The sequence below is a fragment of the Sturnus vulgaris genome, chromosome 6, assembly GCF_052056855.1.
Source record: "Sturnus vulgaris isolate bStuVul1 chromosome 6, bStuVul1.hap1, whole genome shotgun sequence".
NCBI classification, from domain to species: domain Eukaryota; kingdom Metazoa; phylum Chordata; class Aves; order Passeriformes; family Sturnidae; genus Sturnus; species Sturnus vulgaris.
Genome location: NC_142248.1, coordinates 1085408 through 1102096, shown reverse-complemented (window position 1 = coordinate 1102096; position 16689 = coordinate 1085408). Strand labels below are relative to the sequence as shown.

General features: G+C 37.2%; 1 protein-coding gene across 4 annotated transcripts in view; it reads left to right on the top strand.

Annotated features, from left to right (window-relative positions):
• The window catches only part of KCNQ1 (potassium voltage-gated channel subfamily Q member 1), a 332124-nt gene that overhangs the window by 81512 nt on the left and 233923 nt on the right, over positions 1-16689 (top strand). For 2 of the 4 annotated variants that reach the window (XM_014887301.2, XM_088166668.1), the window contains exons 6-10: positions 265-405; positions 7259-7369; positions 9869-9964; positions 12148-12270; positions 13279-13420. In XM_014887301.2, the coding sequence (XP_014742787.1) occupies positions 265-405; positions 7259-7369; positions 9869-9964; positions 12148-12270; positions 13279-13420 (613 nt within the window). Of the gene's footprint in view, positions 1-264; positions 406-7258; positions 7370-9868; positions 9965-12147; positions 12271-13278; positions 13421-14719; positions 14747-16689 lie in introns of all 4 variants that reach the window. The other 2 variants (XM_088166667.1, XM_088166666.1) reach the window with 2 other exon arrangements.

Sequence of the window (16689 nt, the reverse complement as noted above, 5' to 3'; positions counted from 1 at the left end):
GTCCTGTGTGAGGAGGTTGTTTTGATTGTGTTGTCTGTGGAGCTCAGTGAATTTTTGTTGATTTGCAAAGCCGACACTCAGTGTCAATATTTTTTAATTGCTGAAATTGCATTTTCTCTTCCAGTTATCCTTTATAATATCCTTATATATAATATTATTATATGTATATATTATAATATATATAATATGTCCTTTATAATCAGTGTTAGGAAATTGAAGTGTCTCAGTGAGATTATAATGTCATTATTTGGATTCTCTTTGCAGGAACTGATAACTACACTCTACATTGGATTTCTGGGCCTGATTTTTTCCTCTTATTTTGTGTACCTGGCTGAGAAAGATGCTGTAAATGATTCTGGAGAAACGGAGTTTGGCAGCTATGCAGATGCCCTGTGGTGGGGAGTAGTAAGTATAGCAATTTTACATGTTAACTCTGTCCAATGTGGAGTAAAATTCAAGCAAACTTGGAGTAAGATCAGCACTTTGAAAGAGCTTCTTACTGCTTCAATACACTCCCTGCTTTTGTAATTCTGTGGCACTACAAAAATACTATAGAAGATTAGTAATATTATTTGCTGTTTACAGTTTTATGTGATCTGAAGTGATCACATTAAAAAATGTAGAAACACGTTCTGTTTCTTTATCCTGTCTTCCCTATTGGTACAGTGATAATTTCTTGCTACCTTTGTCATGTAATGTTCAACTGTCCAAGGCAGTAGGAGTCTTGCTAAATCAGGGCTAGTTTTTTTGAGAGGGGGTTGGTGTTTAGGTTTTCTTTGTCCATCTTTTTATTAGGTTGGGTTTTTTCCTTAAAACAGTTTTCTATGTTCTGCAATTTAACTTGTGACTGTAATTCCCAGTTTATTCAGAATGGATTCATTCTGGAGCAAGAAGCATCGAAGATAGATAGGAAATCCAGGCACAGGACTCTTCTAAGGTGGTTATATTGCTTTGGGAGCCACTCAGTGTCTTTACACAGTGTTTGTGTGTGCTGTGTTGTAACCATCTTGTTTAGAGATTTCTCAGCTTTTTCTAAGGTGCTACCATAACTTTCGTGTAGATGTATCTTTAGTTCTGGTAGAAAATTTCTCCTTTATTGGTAGTACTAGGGACATTTGTGTCTTTGTTCATTATATGCACTTATGAGTGTGGCAGCTCTAATCTGGAATTATATTTTCATAAACATTTTGATTTTGCTGCTTCTGCTGGTATTAGTACAGTAGAACTGTTCCCTCTTTTGTTCTCTCACGATACAAAAATACTAGGTTGGCAATTTCGTTCTGGGATTTCCCATCTGTAATTGTTCTCATTTCTGTTTCCTATTGCAGAGAAAGGTACTTTTTAGAAGCTGTTTTTCCTTGTCATTTGCCTTCCAGAAATGGCTATTTTTATCTGCTTTAATTCTATTAGCTTAATCAAACAAACTGTCATCACTAAGTGCCACAGGATTTTGAAATGCTTAGCAATCACTGATAACATACTTGCACTTTCAAAATGTGCTGATCTTCTAGAGCTTTTTCTTTGCTGCTTTAAATCAAAAGGCATGGTTTGTCTCTTTTTTTCGGTTGAAAACAAGACTAACTCATAAGTCTGTATAGGAGTGATAGGACTAACACCTCCATTTCACTAAAAAGTACATAATATGTATTCAAGAATACATATGAAGAAATGTTTTTAATAAACCTCTGTGTGTTTTGCTTATGTAGTCTTCTCTTTACAAACTATCACTTGCTGTTTCAGGAAGGAAAGATCTATTGATGAGCAAATCCACTGCAGGTCTGCTGGTTCCAAAGTGCATATGTAGCCCTTTTTGAATACAACAGTTTTGTTTTGTTGTATTGTTTTGCTGCTATGATCTGCTGTAGAATTCTTTCTTCTTGCTGTCTGCCATGGTTAAATACAGGCTTTCTTAGGACCAGAAGACTTACTGTGTAGCACAAGAAAGTGGCTTTCTGTCAAGTAGCTTTTTTCAATGCTTTCATGTCATTATGGCATTTTTATTTTCCACTACAGTGGTCAGATGACTCAGTAATTAACAGTGGCAGATGTAGCTGCATTTAAAAACACATGCTGTCATTGGCATTGCCATTAAAAACTGAGTATGTGACAGACCAGATTGGCTTACTGAAAATACAGTAAAACCTCCCATAGAAGCAACACGATCTGTCAGGATATTGAAATATTCTCCTTTCAGGGAATTATTGTTCAGTTAATAGGCATGCTAGTTATTTTGTCTTCCTAATTACAATAAACTTATTTAATCAATACATTTAATTATGATATTTTTTCTCTGTTATAGCTTCTATTGTGTTGCAGCATGCCACATGAGGTGTGAGACTGCATGCAATGAACAAATGAAGTCATTTTCTTAACATTACAAGTAGAATTAGGTGTCCTTGTTCTGCTCTAACACACTTCCACTAACTGCTAGAAAGATTCAGCAGAACAAAACTGAGATGGGTTCAGGTCCATCCCTTTCTGATTTTTTGATAGTGTAATATTCTTCCTTCTTTCTGCTAGGAAAAAGCCCTGTAAAGTTAGGACAGAGAAGTTGGCCCACTGGAGCTGTGGATGCCCCATTCCTGGCAGTGTTCAAGGCCAGGTTGGATGGGGCTCTGAGCAGCCTGGTCTAGTGGAAGGTGTCCCTGCCCATCTCAGGGGGTTGGAACTGGATGATCTTTAAGCTTCCTTCCACCCCAAACTGTTCTATGATTCTGTGAATAGCTGGGAAGTCACAAGGATTCTTCCTAATAAAAGTCTCAAGCTCATACAAAAAAACCTTCTCAGGTGTTAGATCTTGAAAGTTTAGCCAGGAATTTCTGAATTGATGACACATCACAAATTCTGGTCAATGAAAACCTGTTTTCAACCTGCAGAAGAGGATAACTCACAACTCCTGTCTCAGACACCATCATAAATTAGATCTCTCTTCTCTGAAAGTGCACTTACCTGACATAGCAAAGAATGCTTCAAAAAGTCCTTGACAGTGTTTGCACACCCCTTTTCTCACTCTCCAGCACTGCACATTTTTTGTTATCTCAGTCTATGTGTACACTGCTACACACAAATTCTTTGGGCAGCAGTAACAGAATGTGTAATACAGCTGAAGTAAACCATATTAAATATCTGTGTTACCCCACCTAAACTGCATCTTGAGTTGGGTATTTTCATATTTCTGTGCTTTGCTGGCTACTGGCACACCCCTAGGATGCATAACTTGTAATTAAATGTTCATTGTCATTGTTGTTATTTATAAGTCTATATTGCTTTTCCATTTTCATATGTAAATTTGCCTCCTGGGTTTTATTTGAATTTCCTTGAGAACTCTGGACTGTAGCTATTTGCCATGTCAGCTATGGCTTCTTGAAGCAACCTAAGGCTACCTTATGGCATAAAGAGTTGTCTATATTATTGCTGCTTTTGAATGCAGTGCAAGCTGTATAAATTCTGCCAGTGGCAGGATATCTGTGAGTCTTTCAAAAGGAGATTTCGTGTTAGCAAGTAAAATAAATCTAATGTGGTGCATCTCTCAGTTTCCCAGTGCCAGTATTCAAAATTAGTCTGCTTATATTGTCTGTCATGTCCAGACTGACAGTTTTAAAGATCTAATACAGATTCAAGACCAAGAAAACCAGGAATACATTAAAAATAAAATTTAAAAAACAGATGCTTAGAAAAATAAGATAAACGTTCTCATTGAATCTGTCAGAGATGATCACCTTCAGAAAGTGTTACCTGCTCACTGTCTCTGGGGGTTTTGTGGGTTTTAGTGTTTGCTTTTGCATTTTTGTTGTATTGTTGGTTTTTTCTCCTCCTCCCTCTCTCCTTCAGCATTCATTTCTATCCCATCTGAGCAGCTGAGAGGAATTCTTCATTTGATATCCACTGAATGAATACACAATTTCCAACCTTCACTTTGGAACAAACATGCCTTACAAAAACTGTGCTAACAGTGTTTTGATCATGTACACTATTTCCAAAAGCAATTATTGACTATACCCATGCACGGATATTTCTCTGTTCCTTTTGCTTTGAATTGAAGCAAGCAGTTTTCTGCACATAACAGCTTTACTTGAGAATTTCTTGTTCCTTTAATTATTACAGCTTAGAAGATTGGCTTTTTCACTAAGGAGCAAATTCAACAAAACATCTACAAGTTTATTTACTCCTAAGCATGCACAAAACAATGTCCTGTTTAGCAAAGCCCATCAGTATGTGCTAAATGTAAAATGAAAATCAAAGTTGGGGGGGAAACTTTGCTGAAAAGTTATAGGAAATTCCACTGAAAACTTCACATGCATAAAACTTCTGCTAAATTAAAAGTAATCTGACTTAATTTATAAAATAGTTGGACATAAATTTTTAAAAATAGCTTAATGAAAAGTGATCTTGTGGATCTTGTGCTATTCAGAACCCTTTCTCCCCCTTCTCAATTAAAAAACTGTTGAGAACTGTACACTGACTTCAGTGTTTGGCAGAAGGGGACATGCCATTTTTAGTTTCTATGTGGTTTGCAACTCAAGTGTACCAACTATACACCTGTGACATCCTTTTTAAAAAAAAAATTCAGATTTTGGGGATGATGTGTTTGGATTCTTCTGAGGGTGAGTTGTTTAGTTTAGGAGGTTTTGGAGCAGGAGTTGAAAGATGAGGATCTTTTTAAATGCTCTTTGCGAGGCATCTCTTCCATTTGCAGCTGCCTTCTTGTCTCTGAGCTTTAACTCTGTGAGACGTTCCAACTACATTTTGTTCTCAGGCAGTGACTATTATGGGGTAGATGTGAAGAAGCCTTTTAAAATTGTTACTTGCAAAGTACAGATGTAGATATTGTTATAGCTAGAGATTATTGTATTTTGCAGCTGTTTAACTATCCAAGTTTTCCCAGGTACACAGCAAGGGTTTCATAGACAGAACATCCTTACTTACCTCGTTAGTTTCTTGTGCTCACTTTAGCCTGATATAACCTAAAATAAAATCCTTTCCCTACTCAGTGCTGATGAACGTTACTATTTCTTCTTTCTGGGTGGGTTTTTACTTCATTTTCATCCATTCAGACTTTTGATGCATATTTAATAAGAACAACATTAGTCTTAATGCCTAAATCTGTGGTGATGTTAATCAGATCAAAGTTCTAAAATAGTCAATGGATGAATAGGGTTTTGTTCCTCATTAAAGCAATTGTTTTACAGGCTGCTTTTCAATGAAATTCATTGTGTGAGCTCTTGTATCAATTTAATTTCATTATGCCAACATGTTTACTATGCTAGAGTAGAAGTTGAGTCAGTATTTCCATTATAATATCCTCTTTTACAATTGTAAAATTAGTGTTGTGCTCTTTGGGGAGTTTTAACCCAGCTGTAAAGAATGACTTAGGGCAGAAACTTGGCATGTAAGGTTTCAACAGCATATATTTTGGGGAAAAAAGAAAATGTAATTTCAGAATACAATGCATTTGTAGATAGTTTAGAGTTATAAGAGTAGAAGAAAAAGTTAACTGCACACTTTGATTTGCAACCCAGTTTCCAAAATTTTCTTTTAAAAAAGCCTCCTTGACAACCATCATAGGCAATACTTTTTTGTGTTAATGATGATTCATATAAACCAATTCAGAAGTCAGGAGCAGGGATGTGGTGGGAGAGACAAATACTTCAAGGTATATAAATTCTTCTTCATTTATACTTTGGCCAGTTCAAAAGCACCTATTTCTTTTCACATTTCTGGTTAATGTGTGTATTTTAACATGATTTTAAGACTCTATCACAAAATAGTTGATAAAATTTTTCACTTACAAGGATTTATATTTTTTTTCAAAAACAGAAACATAAACCATTCTTTTCTCTCATCATCTTCTCTGTAAGAAGTCATTGGATGCCATAACTTTTCCTATACTTTGTATTTCCTTTTTTATTCCATAAAAAAAGTTGTAATCAGGATTTTTTTTTTTCAGGCCACCCTCCTATGTAGGTAAGGAGATAACATCACCCTTCAGGACCTCATCAGGTCCTGAATTAAGGTGGAATTTTAATAACAATTTCAGGAATACAGGCAGAAGTGCTCAGGTAGTTAACTAACCCTTACAATGCTTCTGTGGGGTATGAAACAGTTTTGGAAAAAGGCCACGTTTTAAAAACTTGTATTAAAAATTAAAAACTAATACTTGAATGTTTTGAGTGTCAGCAACCAGCAAGAAACTTGCAACAAACATCACCACCTCGAGCTGCCCCTTTTGTTGTGTGTTTGGCTGGCACACGGTGACTTTGCTTAGAGGGTGGACAAGTTGAGGACAAGGTGGGGATGGTGTGTGTGACTGTGGGACCAGTGTCTGTGTCCTGGGCAGCTGAAGCCCACAGTGTCAGAAGAAATTCTGACCAGCCAACAACCGAGCTATGTCTCAAGTTGCTCGAGGGCTCCATGTAGTTTCCCATGCTCTGGTCTGGTTAGCCTTCCTCGAAGTCACAGATAAAAATCTCTCTAATTTACAAATTCAGAAATAGCTGGTGACATAGGTGAATTTAAATTGCTCTCAGATGCCAAATGTATCCTTCTGCTTCAAGCAAATACATTCTTTCCTTGAGCTCATGCAAATAATGACTTATTAAGCCTTGTTATGCTACATCACTGTGGTGGTAATCTTCACTTCAGAGTTCTGAAAGGCAAACTCAACAGATGTTTCCTGCATGTGTGCTTTAAATGATCTGTTCCTGCTCTCGGTGTTTTTTATGAATTGGTGATTCATTAGGCTGTTTTCAGGGTCTTTGCTCCACGGGAAGGTTTCCTCTTGCTGTTTGTAGCCATGTAATCTGCAGTGGCAGTGCCTGGTTACAGAGTGTGTGTGCCCTTTGCATGCAGCAGTCCTGCAGCATCCTCGGCATCCTCTCCTGCCCATAAACCAAACCAGCTCAGAACTGCTGGCAGCCTTTCCCTGAGGAAAGCGTGTGACATGGGCAGGCAACCCCTATCCCAGTAACTGTACAGTTCCTAAAGCCATGAAGACTTCAGTTAATGGTTTTATTTTGCAAGATTTAAATGCATATTTAGTTGTAATTCAATTTCGTGTATGTTTTTCCATTCAGTATTAGGTGGGGAAGCAAACCTGGAAAGAAGAGTTAACCTTCAGTAGTGTCACATGGACTGACAGTGGGAAAGTTAGGAATGCAGCTAATGCTTCTTTGAAATAAATTATAAAGGAAGAGAGAGCAACAAGCCCAAAGTGCCCTGTTAATACTTGCTGTAATGCCCTCTTTATTTCTCTTTGCAGGTGACTGTTACAACTATTGGCTATGGAGATAAAGTGCCACAGACCTGGATAGGAAAGACAATTGCATCTTGTTTTTCAGTGTTTGCAATCTCATTTTTTGCACTGCCTGCGGTAGGTTATCTTATACTTTTGTGACAGTTTGATGTTGATTCATTAGTTACCAGAGAGGACTTTTGTTATTGATTCTTTAACCTTTCGTTTAACCTGGTGTTGTGGAAGCTTTGTATTAAGCTTCTATATTGTAGCTGAAATTTATGTAGCTTGTAGAAACAAACGAGCATCTAGAAGAAGCTAAATAAATATGCAGTGGTGTTTCTATGCAGTGCTAGATTTGAGAAGGATTTGTATTTAAGACAGAGATATTTAATTCCAAGTCATTGTCCCAGCCTATCTCAGAAGTGTAAAGGAAATTATTTCTAATTACTTCTTAGTGATGACTTAGTGATGCTGTGGTTTTTTTAAGGCATTCACTCATAGTTTATTCAACTGATTCTCCAAGGTGAACTGGAGACTTCTCATGTACATCCTTCTTCTAGAAAAGCTTCCAAAAAGATGTCACTGGCAGAAGGACAGCAGTCAGCAGCCAGAGACACTGATGAAGTTCTTCAGAAAATTAATATCTGTCCATGGCCAAAGTAATGTTTTCAAAAGTGACCTAGAGCTGACCTTTCAAAGCTGTTCTGGCACTATGTTTGCACTGAAAACAGGTTCCTGAGTGCTTTCAGAAAAGAAACAGGGCACTTGAGTACCAAGAGTAAATTCAAAATCAGCAAAACTTGGACTGCAGCTTGAAAACCCAAATATTCAGTGCCAGGGGTAGTTAAGGCTGTGTTTTCCACAAATCTGGCAATAGTCTTGAATTGTGTTGTTAAAATGTTTGTGCCACCTGAAGTGTTCTGTTTATGTGTTTATTTTTTCAGTTCAGGGACAATAGCAGTTGTGTTAGCAGATGTTTGTGTAGTTCTAATGAAGAACTGGTGGGGATGTTACAGAACAGATAAGAATACTTTTATGCAAGTACCATCATAAAAAGTTCTTCACAGTGTGAAATAGTAGCTCCCAAAGCTCCAGTGACCTTTTACAATTAGTTTCCTGCTTTAAAGGTACATAACCTTTTACAGAGGAGGATAATTAAGTTTTTTTAATTCTCCAGCATCAGTTTTCCTTTAAAGCATATGATTCTCCCTCTCCTCATTCTAATATCTTACACTTTTATTTTAGAAGAGAAATCAGATAAGTGAAATGATCGGTATGGAAAATGCCAAAACCTACTTTTTTTGATTGAAGAGTGCTGGTGGTGGGGTGTTCGTTTTGTTTGGGTTTAGTTGAGGTTGGTTGTTTTTTTTAAAATCAGTCTAAAATGCTACAAAAATGTTTTTTAAATGATTGTGTAGCAGCCGTGCCTTCACAGCCATGTTTTATGTTTGCATGTCAGATTTCCCTAATCTTTGTTGAAGCAGAACAACACCAATCACCCCTTTATTAGTGGGATTTTCCTTACTGGGTGAAGTTGTTCCTGTGAGTTGCCCCAAGGGGGAATTTGGGGTTTGAAGCTCTATTTCAGGCTGTCTTGTTGGTGTTTTAAGTAAGAGGATCTGGCTGAGATCACAGTCAAAAGTGATTGTGGCGGCTAAACCCAACTGGTGTGGGTTCTGGATCAGGCAATGATCCCTCATTTCCCAAAAATGTGCTGTTTGAGCATCGTCATCTCTTTGATTTTTACTAACTGAACATAATAGGAAGAGTATTTAATCTTCCTTTCAAAATATTTAATGATTAAAAGAGTTCTTAGACATTGAGCCAAGATCCCTGGCTGCTCTGATGCCTTCTACTATGTGTAGGAAAAGAATTGTGCTTTCCTCGAGTAGGTACAATCGTGTAAACTGATTTATAGAAGATTTCATTTTCACCTGTTATTAAAGTTTTGTTATATAGGCCTATACCTGTACAAATGACCACATAAATGGCTTGCTCTTTACTTAAATTTGAACTTCATATTTATACTACATTTGGAGTCTAGTTTGGGTTTCACACCATCCAGTGCCATTAGTCCATGTCCCTTTGTCCTGAGAGTGAATTAGATGGCTTTCTGTACAACTCAGTTGACCATTTTGAAATATGTCTTTTTCTCTTCTTCGTCCTCTTTCCTCACTCCCACCATGGATTAATATATGGAAATAGAAATTACCATAGCACAGTTAAAAGGTCTAATGGCTTTCATCACGACCTGCCAAAGCTTTATTTCTCATAAATATGTAGTTAAGTTCATCAGGTTGATTTTTTTCCCCTCTACTCTGCCATTCCCCTAAAGAAGCTTTTGTGAGACTTTTAGAGGGTATGAAATATCATTTCTGTTTCCTTTCTGGAGTCTGAGTCCAGCAGGCTTTACATCAGGGCATGATAGCATTCACAGTTTGCTTCAGTAAGTAATAACAACTGAGACTAAAAATTTCACTGTATTAAGTCATTTCCTCTAAATAATTAGTTGGGTTTTATGATGCTGAATAGAAGTTTATTAGCACAACATAATTTGGCAATTTTACATGTGGTTCTTTCCCTCCACTCTTAAAAAAAAAGGGAAAAAAAAAAAGGTTTGTTTTTTTTCCACAGGGAATTCTTGGTTCAGGCTTTGCCCTAAAGGTACAACAGAAACAAAGACAGAAGCATTTCAACCGTCAGATTCCAGCTGCTGCCTCACTCATACAGGTACTGAGTTCATGCATACTGCATAGTGTCATTTCTTTCCATTTATAGTAGGTTTTTTGTTGATTTTTTTCCAAGCTGTTGGCAGTTTTTCCCTCCCTAATTCCTATTAAAAACTGTACAGGAGCTACAGATGCAAGTTTTGGAAATCCAATCGTTAATGTAAACTAATGAGCAGAAAAGTACACTCCCAAATCAGTGTAAACTGCTTAATTAAGCTGGTTAAAATCAAAACTGAAAGTTATCCTGTAATTTTTAAACAATTTGCCTGGGGAAAATGTTGTGAAATGTTGTGCTCGTAGTAATGAAAAGAACAAAAAGGAGACTTCATGTAGAATTGTGCTTTTAAAAAACGCATTGTTGCTTGTAAAGACAAATGTCAACTATGCTTCAATTGGGACAAGTAAATTCTTAAAAATCTCATATTTAAAGAGAAATAAATCAGAATCTTAAATAGGAAAACGTTGTTTGGGCTTTTCAGGTCTAGAATAGGTGGCTGAGAACCACTGGGATTCTGTGAAATCAATCTTTTCGTGTAGGATGATTGACAGGCAGGAAAATATTGATTCCCCTGTTATAAATGCAATTGCAGTTCAGTATCAGTATGGTTAAGGAGATTTTATCCTTTACTTCATTGGATCCAGCATTGCACCCTGGAGAAGTATTCACATGGTTTCATTCTAGGCTTTTTCATCTTTTCCTCCCTCTACTCAGTACCTGCACATAGCTTTAGAAACACAGAGATGAAATTTAAAAGGAAACTCGATGTACACCATATCATTTTTTCTTTCTCATATGACTTATTTCTCCAGCTTCATGAGTGAATGTGGGTTTCCAGGTCAGGATCTTTATGGAAACAGTAGCTGACTGTAAAGTTTATGCTTGAAACTAAACAGTCCCAGAGTTAATGTGAAAAAGACTCTGGTTATAGCCAGAGATTAGCTAAAAGTCTTGAGACTCGTAGGGTATGGTTTTGTAAAGAATGGATATTTTTAATGCTCCCACTGATTCTTTTGGGAAATGAACACCAAATCTTTGGGAAGCCTGAGACTGCATGTCCAGAGTAGAGGATAGACAATGAGTTGCTGAGTACCTGTTCTTAATAGTTGTAATTATAATTTGCTAATAGTCTCAGACTTCTGAAAGCCCAGTTCAGTAAGTGCTCTACAAATGACTTGTAAAAAGATTGTTCTTAAACCAAGGTGTTTACAAAATAGTTACAAGACAAGAGAACAGCCCAGATGAGTAATTTTCTTTTCTTGTATTCCTTCTTGGTTTCTTCTGGAGGTCATTTGTTTCTTCCCCTATTTTGTTAATCTTGGAGGGATTTAGATGGTGATTGTCTTTACTTTCCAGCTGCTGTCTGTTTTCCCCTCTCATTCTGCCTTGCTTTGTTTCTCTCATCTAGGGTTTTCTGGCCTTCCATACTTTAGATTGTTTGTGTATAAGTGTGTCCTCCTTCATGTAGTAAGTGAGGATCTGCCTTTTTAATTTGGACACTCATAATTAATTAATTCTGATATTTAAACAGTTAAGAGAGAATGCAGTAGTGCTTTTTTGTTGGTCTTGTTTCCTGGCCCTGCTTTTCCTCCCTTTTGCCGTAGAACATGGGATTTAATCATTGGTGGTTGGCAAGAGGGAGGACTGGGTTTGGGTTTTGGCTCCTGGTTAACCACTGGTACTATTCTGTTGTGCCCTCAGTTTCATTTCTTCATCCAAATAGAGCCCTACTGACCACATCACAATTGCTTCTTTTTTCTGGCAGTATTTTTGTGAGGCATGAAAGAACAATTTTTGTCTTTTTCTGAGTAATGTATCTTGCCTGTAACACAGGATGCAATAGGCAAAATGCCTAAAGTCAGGTAGGAAATTGGGGCAGAACATGAAATTTGGACCTTTTTTTAAGTCCAGTCTAGAGTTCTCTCTCATTATTTGTTTCTTGCTACTGAGAATAAAAGTTGCACTTGAAAAGACTTATCTTTCTGTGTGCTTTCCCAGTTTTAACTATGTGGTTTTTATTTACTAAACAAGAGTTCTAAACTATGCTGAGTTTATTTCCAGAGGGCAAATTCAAGAATATCATTAAATAAAGAATGACTGACATGCTGCTTGGAAGTTACTGTGTTGTGCAGTGAGCCACTAATTTGATTGATCAATGATTCTGTTACTTAAAACATTTGTTCCAGACTGCATGGAGATGCTACGCTGCAGAAAACCCAGACTCTTCTACATGGAAAATATACATTCGAAAACCTGCCAGGAATTATCATCTGCTCTCACCCAGTCCAAAACCAAAGAAATCGGTGATGGTATCAATAACTAATGTTTTGCACTATAGTAATTTAAAAATTTTAAATTGGATTGAATTTTTTTACTCTCTAGAGATTATTTGTTCTACTTATTTTCCAGATTATTACTTGGTTTCAGATTTTCATTTACATTTCGGTTTTGACAGTTTCAATATAAAAGGATTATAAAGTAGAAGTTGATTTGCTGAATTTCCCCAGGCTTGACTTTTTTGATGGATCTAAGGGTTTGGAAAAGAGTAATAATGACCTAATTCAGGCACATCAGTCAGTTACTTACCACTGTTGTTTGGAAAACTATAAGGAAAGGTGAAAAAAAAACATAAATCACCATTTCCAGAATAGTAACTTTGAATTGATTAAAGCAAACAAAACCCAACAAAACTTCTGTTTCCCTCAGCAATTGATTTTGTGATTTTCTAAGCTTTCATGGTAAAGACTTCTTGTGCCTACAAATAGTAATATTGTCATATCAACACATTCTGTAAGTTCAGAATTTTTTGTTTTAAATACAGCAACAAAAACTTTGCATTAGGTAGTACACCATCCTCTGTTTCGTAAGAGTCTTGCACAGCAGTCTCAAGCTAGAAGGGGAGGATGTTGTGCTTTAAAAATCTTCTCTCATATCTCCAAGGTTCATCTGAGTTCAGTAGCAGTATATCCATTGGCTTTGTGCTGAGGGTGTGATTTATTGCATCCATACATAAAATGATAAAGATATTCTAGAACAGTTTGATTTATATAAGCTGCTGCATAACTAGCAGATTTTCGATTTTTACTGCAGGCAAGGGATTTGGAAATGACAATGTGCAGAAATCTAGTGATTAGCCAGTTTTGGCAGGATGAGGGGTCAACATAATGAGAAACACAGTGTAGGATCATGAAAATGTAATTCAGGCATTCTTAATTGGTTATAGCTCATTGGGGACTGTGTTATTATTGTAGACATCACTGAAGAGACAGCTCCATGTGACTTAGTTGGAGTAATTTAATTTATGTGGGTTTTTTTAGGTTAAAAAGAAGAAATTTAAGTTAGACAAGGACAATGGGCCTTCTTCTCCAGACAGGATGTTGGCTATACCACACATCACTTACGACCACGTGGCAGAGGACAGGAAACCTGATTTCAGTTTTGAGCCATTTGAAAATTCTGGTAAGAAACTCCATTATAAAATGCCAGTAGCTGTGATGAGTTCTATGATTATATTTGCATACAGGTCCTTTTTAGTATGAGTAATAAAGAAGGAAAGAACAAACTCTTATCATTCTAAAGCAAAAATACTTTGCTTTTTTGCCTTTGGTTGCTGGCTTGTCTGGGTGAGATTTAACCATTGCTTTAATGAGCATGCTCCACTGCAGACAAATTAAATCATTTCTCATTTCTGCCTGCTGGAAGACTTGTGACTCTTAGGCTGGTGCATACATTCCCTAATTCTGCAATTGATTGAAATTACAGGGATTAGCTGTCAGCTTTTCCATGTGAAATTTCCCCAGGATGTGTTACTATTGTGCTTGTACCTGAACCAAGAAGGATTGGTGTGCCTTGGCTGCACCAAACATAGTCTGCTACATGAAACCATCATGTCCTCATGCCATCTGCTCAGTGCTGTGAATCAACTTTTGAAAGCAGAAGTACTTAAGATAAATGTGGATCCATCTGTATTAAATATCACTGTACAAAATGGTACAGTATGAGGAAAAAGAAGACAGGACATTGGTAATCACTTTATCATTAATAGCTTATTTATATGTACTTTTGCTGTACTGAACTTCCAAAATAACTCGGAATTTACGATATGGCATTTTTATAAATGTACTTTTATTAGAAGTTTTTAATGTATCGCTCAAATTTTGGCAATAAGAGGAAGGTTTAATTTTTAAGGTGTGTTTTATTGATTATAGATCCTTAAGTACTTATGTTTTTTCTCCTCAAAAATTTCGCTGACGTGACGTGAATTTAATGGACTTTAAAATCAGACAGCAACATGGGCTGGAACTGGGCATATTTTCATTCAAGCAGAAAGTCGTGCCTTCTGTGTACATTTTAGTGTGCTTGTGTTGTGGTGTTCTGCATCATCCATGCTTTTCCACTCTTTCTTGGCCTCTGCTAAAGAATAGCTGCAAATTGCATCTGGTGGTAGAAATGACATAGCTGCTAAAAGGTGGACAAGTATTGAGCTAAGGTTGTGTCTCAAAATTTGAGTACAGACACCTTTCTTCAAAACAGTCAAATGACAGAACCTTACAAATGCTTAGAGTTGTAAAGTCCCACCTTTTACCACTAAATTTCTGAGCTGATTAAGGACAACACAATTTGATTGCAGCCTACTACTGGCATTTCAAAAATCAGTTCTGTAGCTTTCAGTAAAAGGATTTTCTCTAATTTCTTCTGACACTTATCTTTTCTCTTTTTTATCTGTGTTCTCCTCTGTAAACTGTTACAAGTATACAGGACAAAAAGGAAAGTTAAAATTGCTTGGTAAGTTGAGGAAAATAATTCTCTTTGTGGCATGCTAGCTTATGACAGTGTAATGTTTGCAGTGCTTGTCATGTGTGTCTAGTGCCATATAATTTCTAAGAAATATTTTGCAGCCAAGGAGATCTAGACAGACACAAAATGTACATTCTCACACTTGTCATCACAACTGCACCCAGTCTCATTGCAAAGAGAAAAGTAAGCACTCATTTGCATAAATAGATGACCTCTAATTTTTTTTATTCTTGAGAAAAATTGTCCATGTGTATATATAACCAACAGAAAAAGATAATTCCCTAATAAATAAAATATAATTCATCCAGTAGTTATATAAGCATATGGTGTGAATTAATTTCTAAATAACTGTACTAGGATGGGAGAAAACTTTCAAATTTGACCCCCTGGTATTGTACATTCTGAAGTACATGCATCTGTTCCTGTAAAAATGTGCTGTAGATATTTGTGAACAGATGGGGACCCATAAATTAAATAATTTATTTTACTGTTTGTCTGGATTCTGTGATCATTTAAGCAGCCATGCACTCTTGTGATGTTTCTAATGTGCTTGCTTAGGCACTTTCTTAACAACTGAGTGCTCCCCAAAGACAGTAGGATTAGAGCCAGGTCTGTGGAAAAGACCTCTGTGATTTCGTGAGAGTGCTATGAGCCACCTGTAAATTTTCTGCTCTGAAATCACTGCAAGCAGCAGAGGCTTCCTTCCAGTGACCGAGTGCAAGGATTGCCAGGCTCGGATTCAGTTGACTGAAGTGGCAAGGTTCAGTTTCATCCCTGAATTCACATGGGACACAGGTGCAATTAGGGTGTTCAAACAGCAAAACCAAACTCAGTCTCCTTGTCTCCCCTGATAATCCTTGAGTTTCCACCATTCCAAGAGGTGCATCTCTGTTGGGGATGGACATGGTGGAACAAGATCAGGAGGGCAGCGAGAGCCACCAAACAAATCACCTGTTTTATGTGAGCAAGAAATTCCTTCATCTTGGGGAAATAGCAGAGGAGCTTTACCAGCCATCAGAGGTTCTGTCTCTGTGTCCCAGCCAGGCAGCCAGAGCTCAGTGGACCTGAGGTTATCTAACACTGTTCTCACAGCAGCTCAAAGAAATAGGAATGTTTTCTTTCTTACTGTGAAAAAGATTACCTACATAGAAAACTGGAGATGCCAAGTCAAAAGCTCAGAAGGAAGAAACTAGAAAGTACAAGGATAAAGGATACTCATTCAGCTTTAATTTGGCCTTCAGAAAGGCTCTAGTAACATATCCATATGCTGCTTTCTCACGTTCAGTACATTTTTGGGCTGCCCACTTGTACTTCCTTCTTCACACTGCTGGATCCCTCATCTGGCTCCCCTGCCAGTATCTTTGTGCAACCAGAGATTTCCAGCTTTTCTCCCTCCTTTCTTTCTCCTGGCAACATCAGTTCAACAAAAACCTAAGGAGCTGTGGCCCATCCTGGCTACTGCAAAAATGAACCCTGTTCTGGGTGGAGCCAGGACACGTGTGTAGCACTGAAAGAACACTTGCAAAAAGAGTTTTTTGTTTTGTTTTTTTTTTTTTCCTTTACTCCAATGCGTTTTATTATTTTTAGAATTTTTCTCATTGCATAAAAGTAAGGCACCATTCCTGAAAAATACCGGTCTGTCCAAGTATGTGAATTCACAGACACTTCTTAATGAAATAGTTATTAATAGCATAATACTATTCAAAAGAACTAAACACAATGTAAAGATTGTGTTTTGCTGACACTCCCTCATAACTGACTCCCCTTACTTGCCTGAAACGTTTCCCCAAAAAATTCAGCTTGAGGCAGGCACTTGGTTTACATAGTTGAAGTGGGCAGCTTCAAAAACTTTTTTATTGGATGTGTTTGGAAGCTTCAAATGTGGGTGTCCAAACTGCCCCATGCACGTGGCAGCAGTGAAGTCTGAGCAG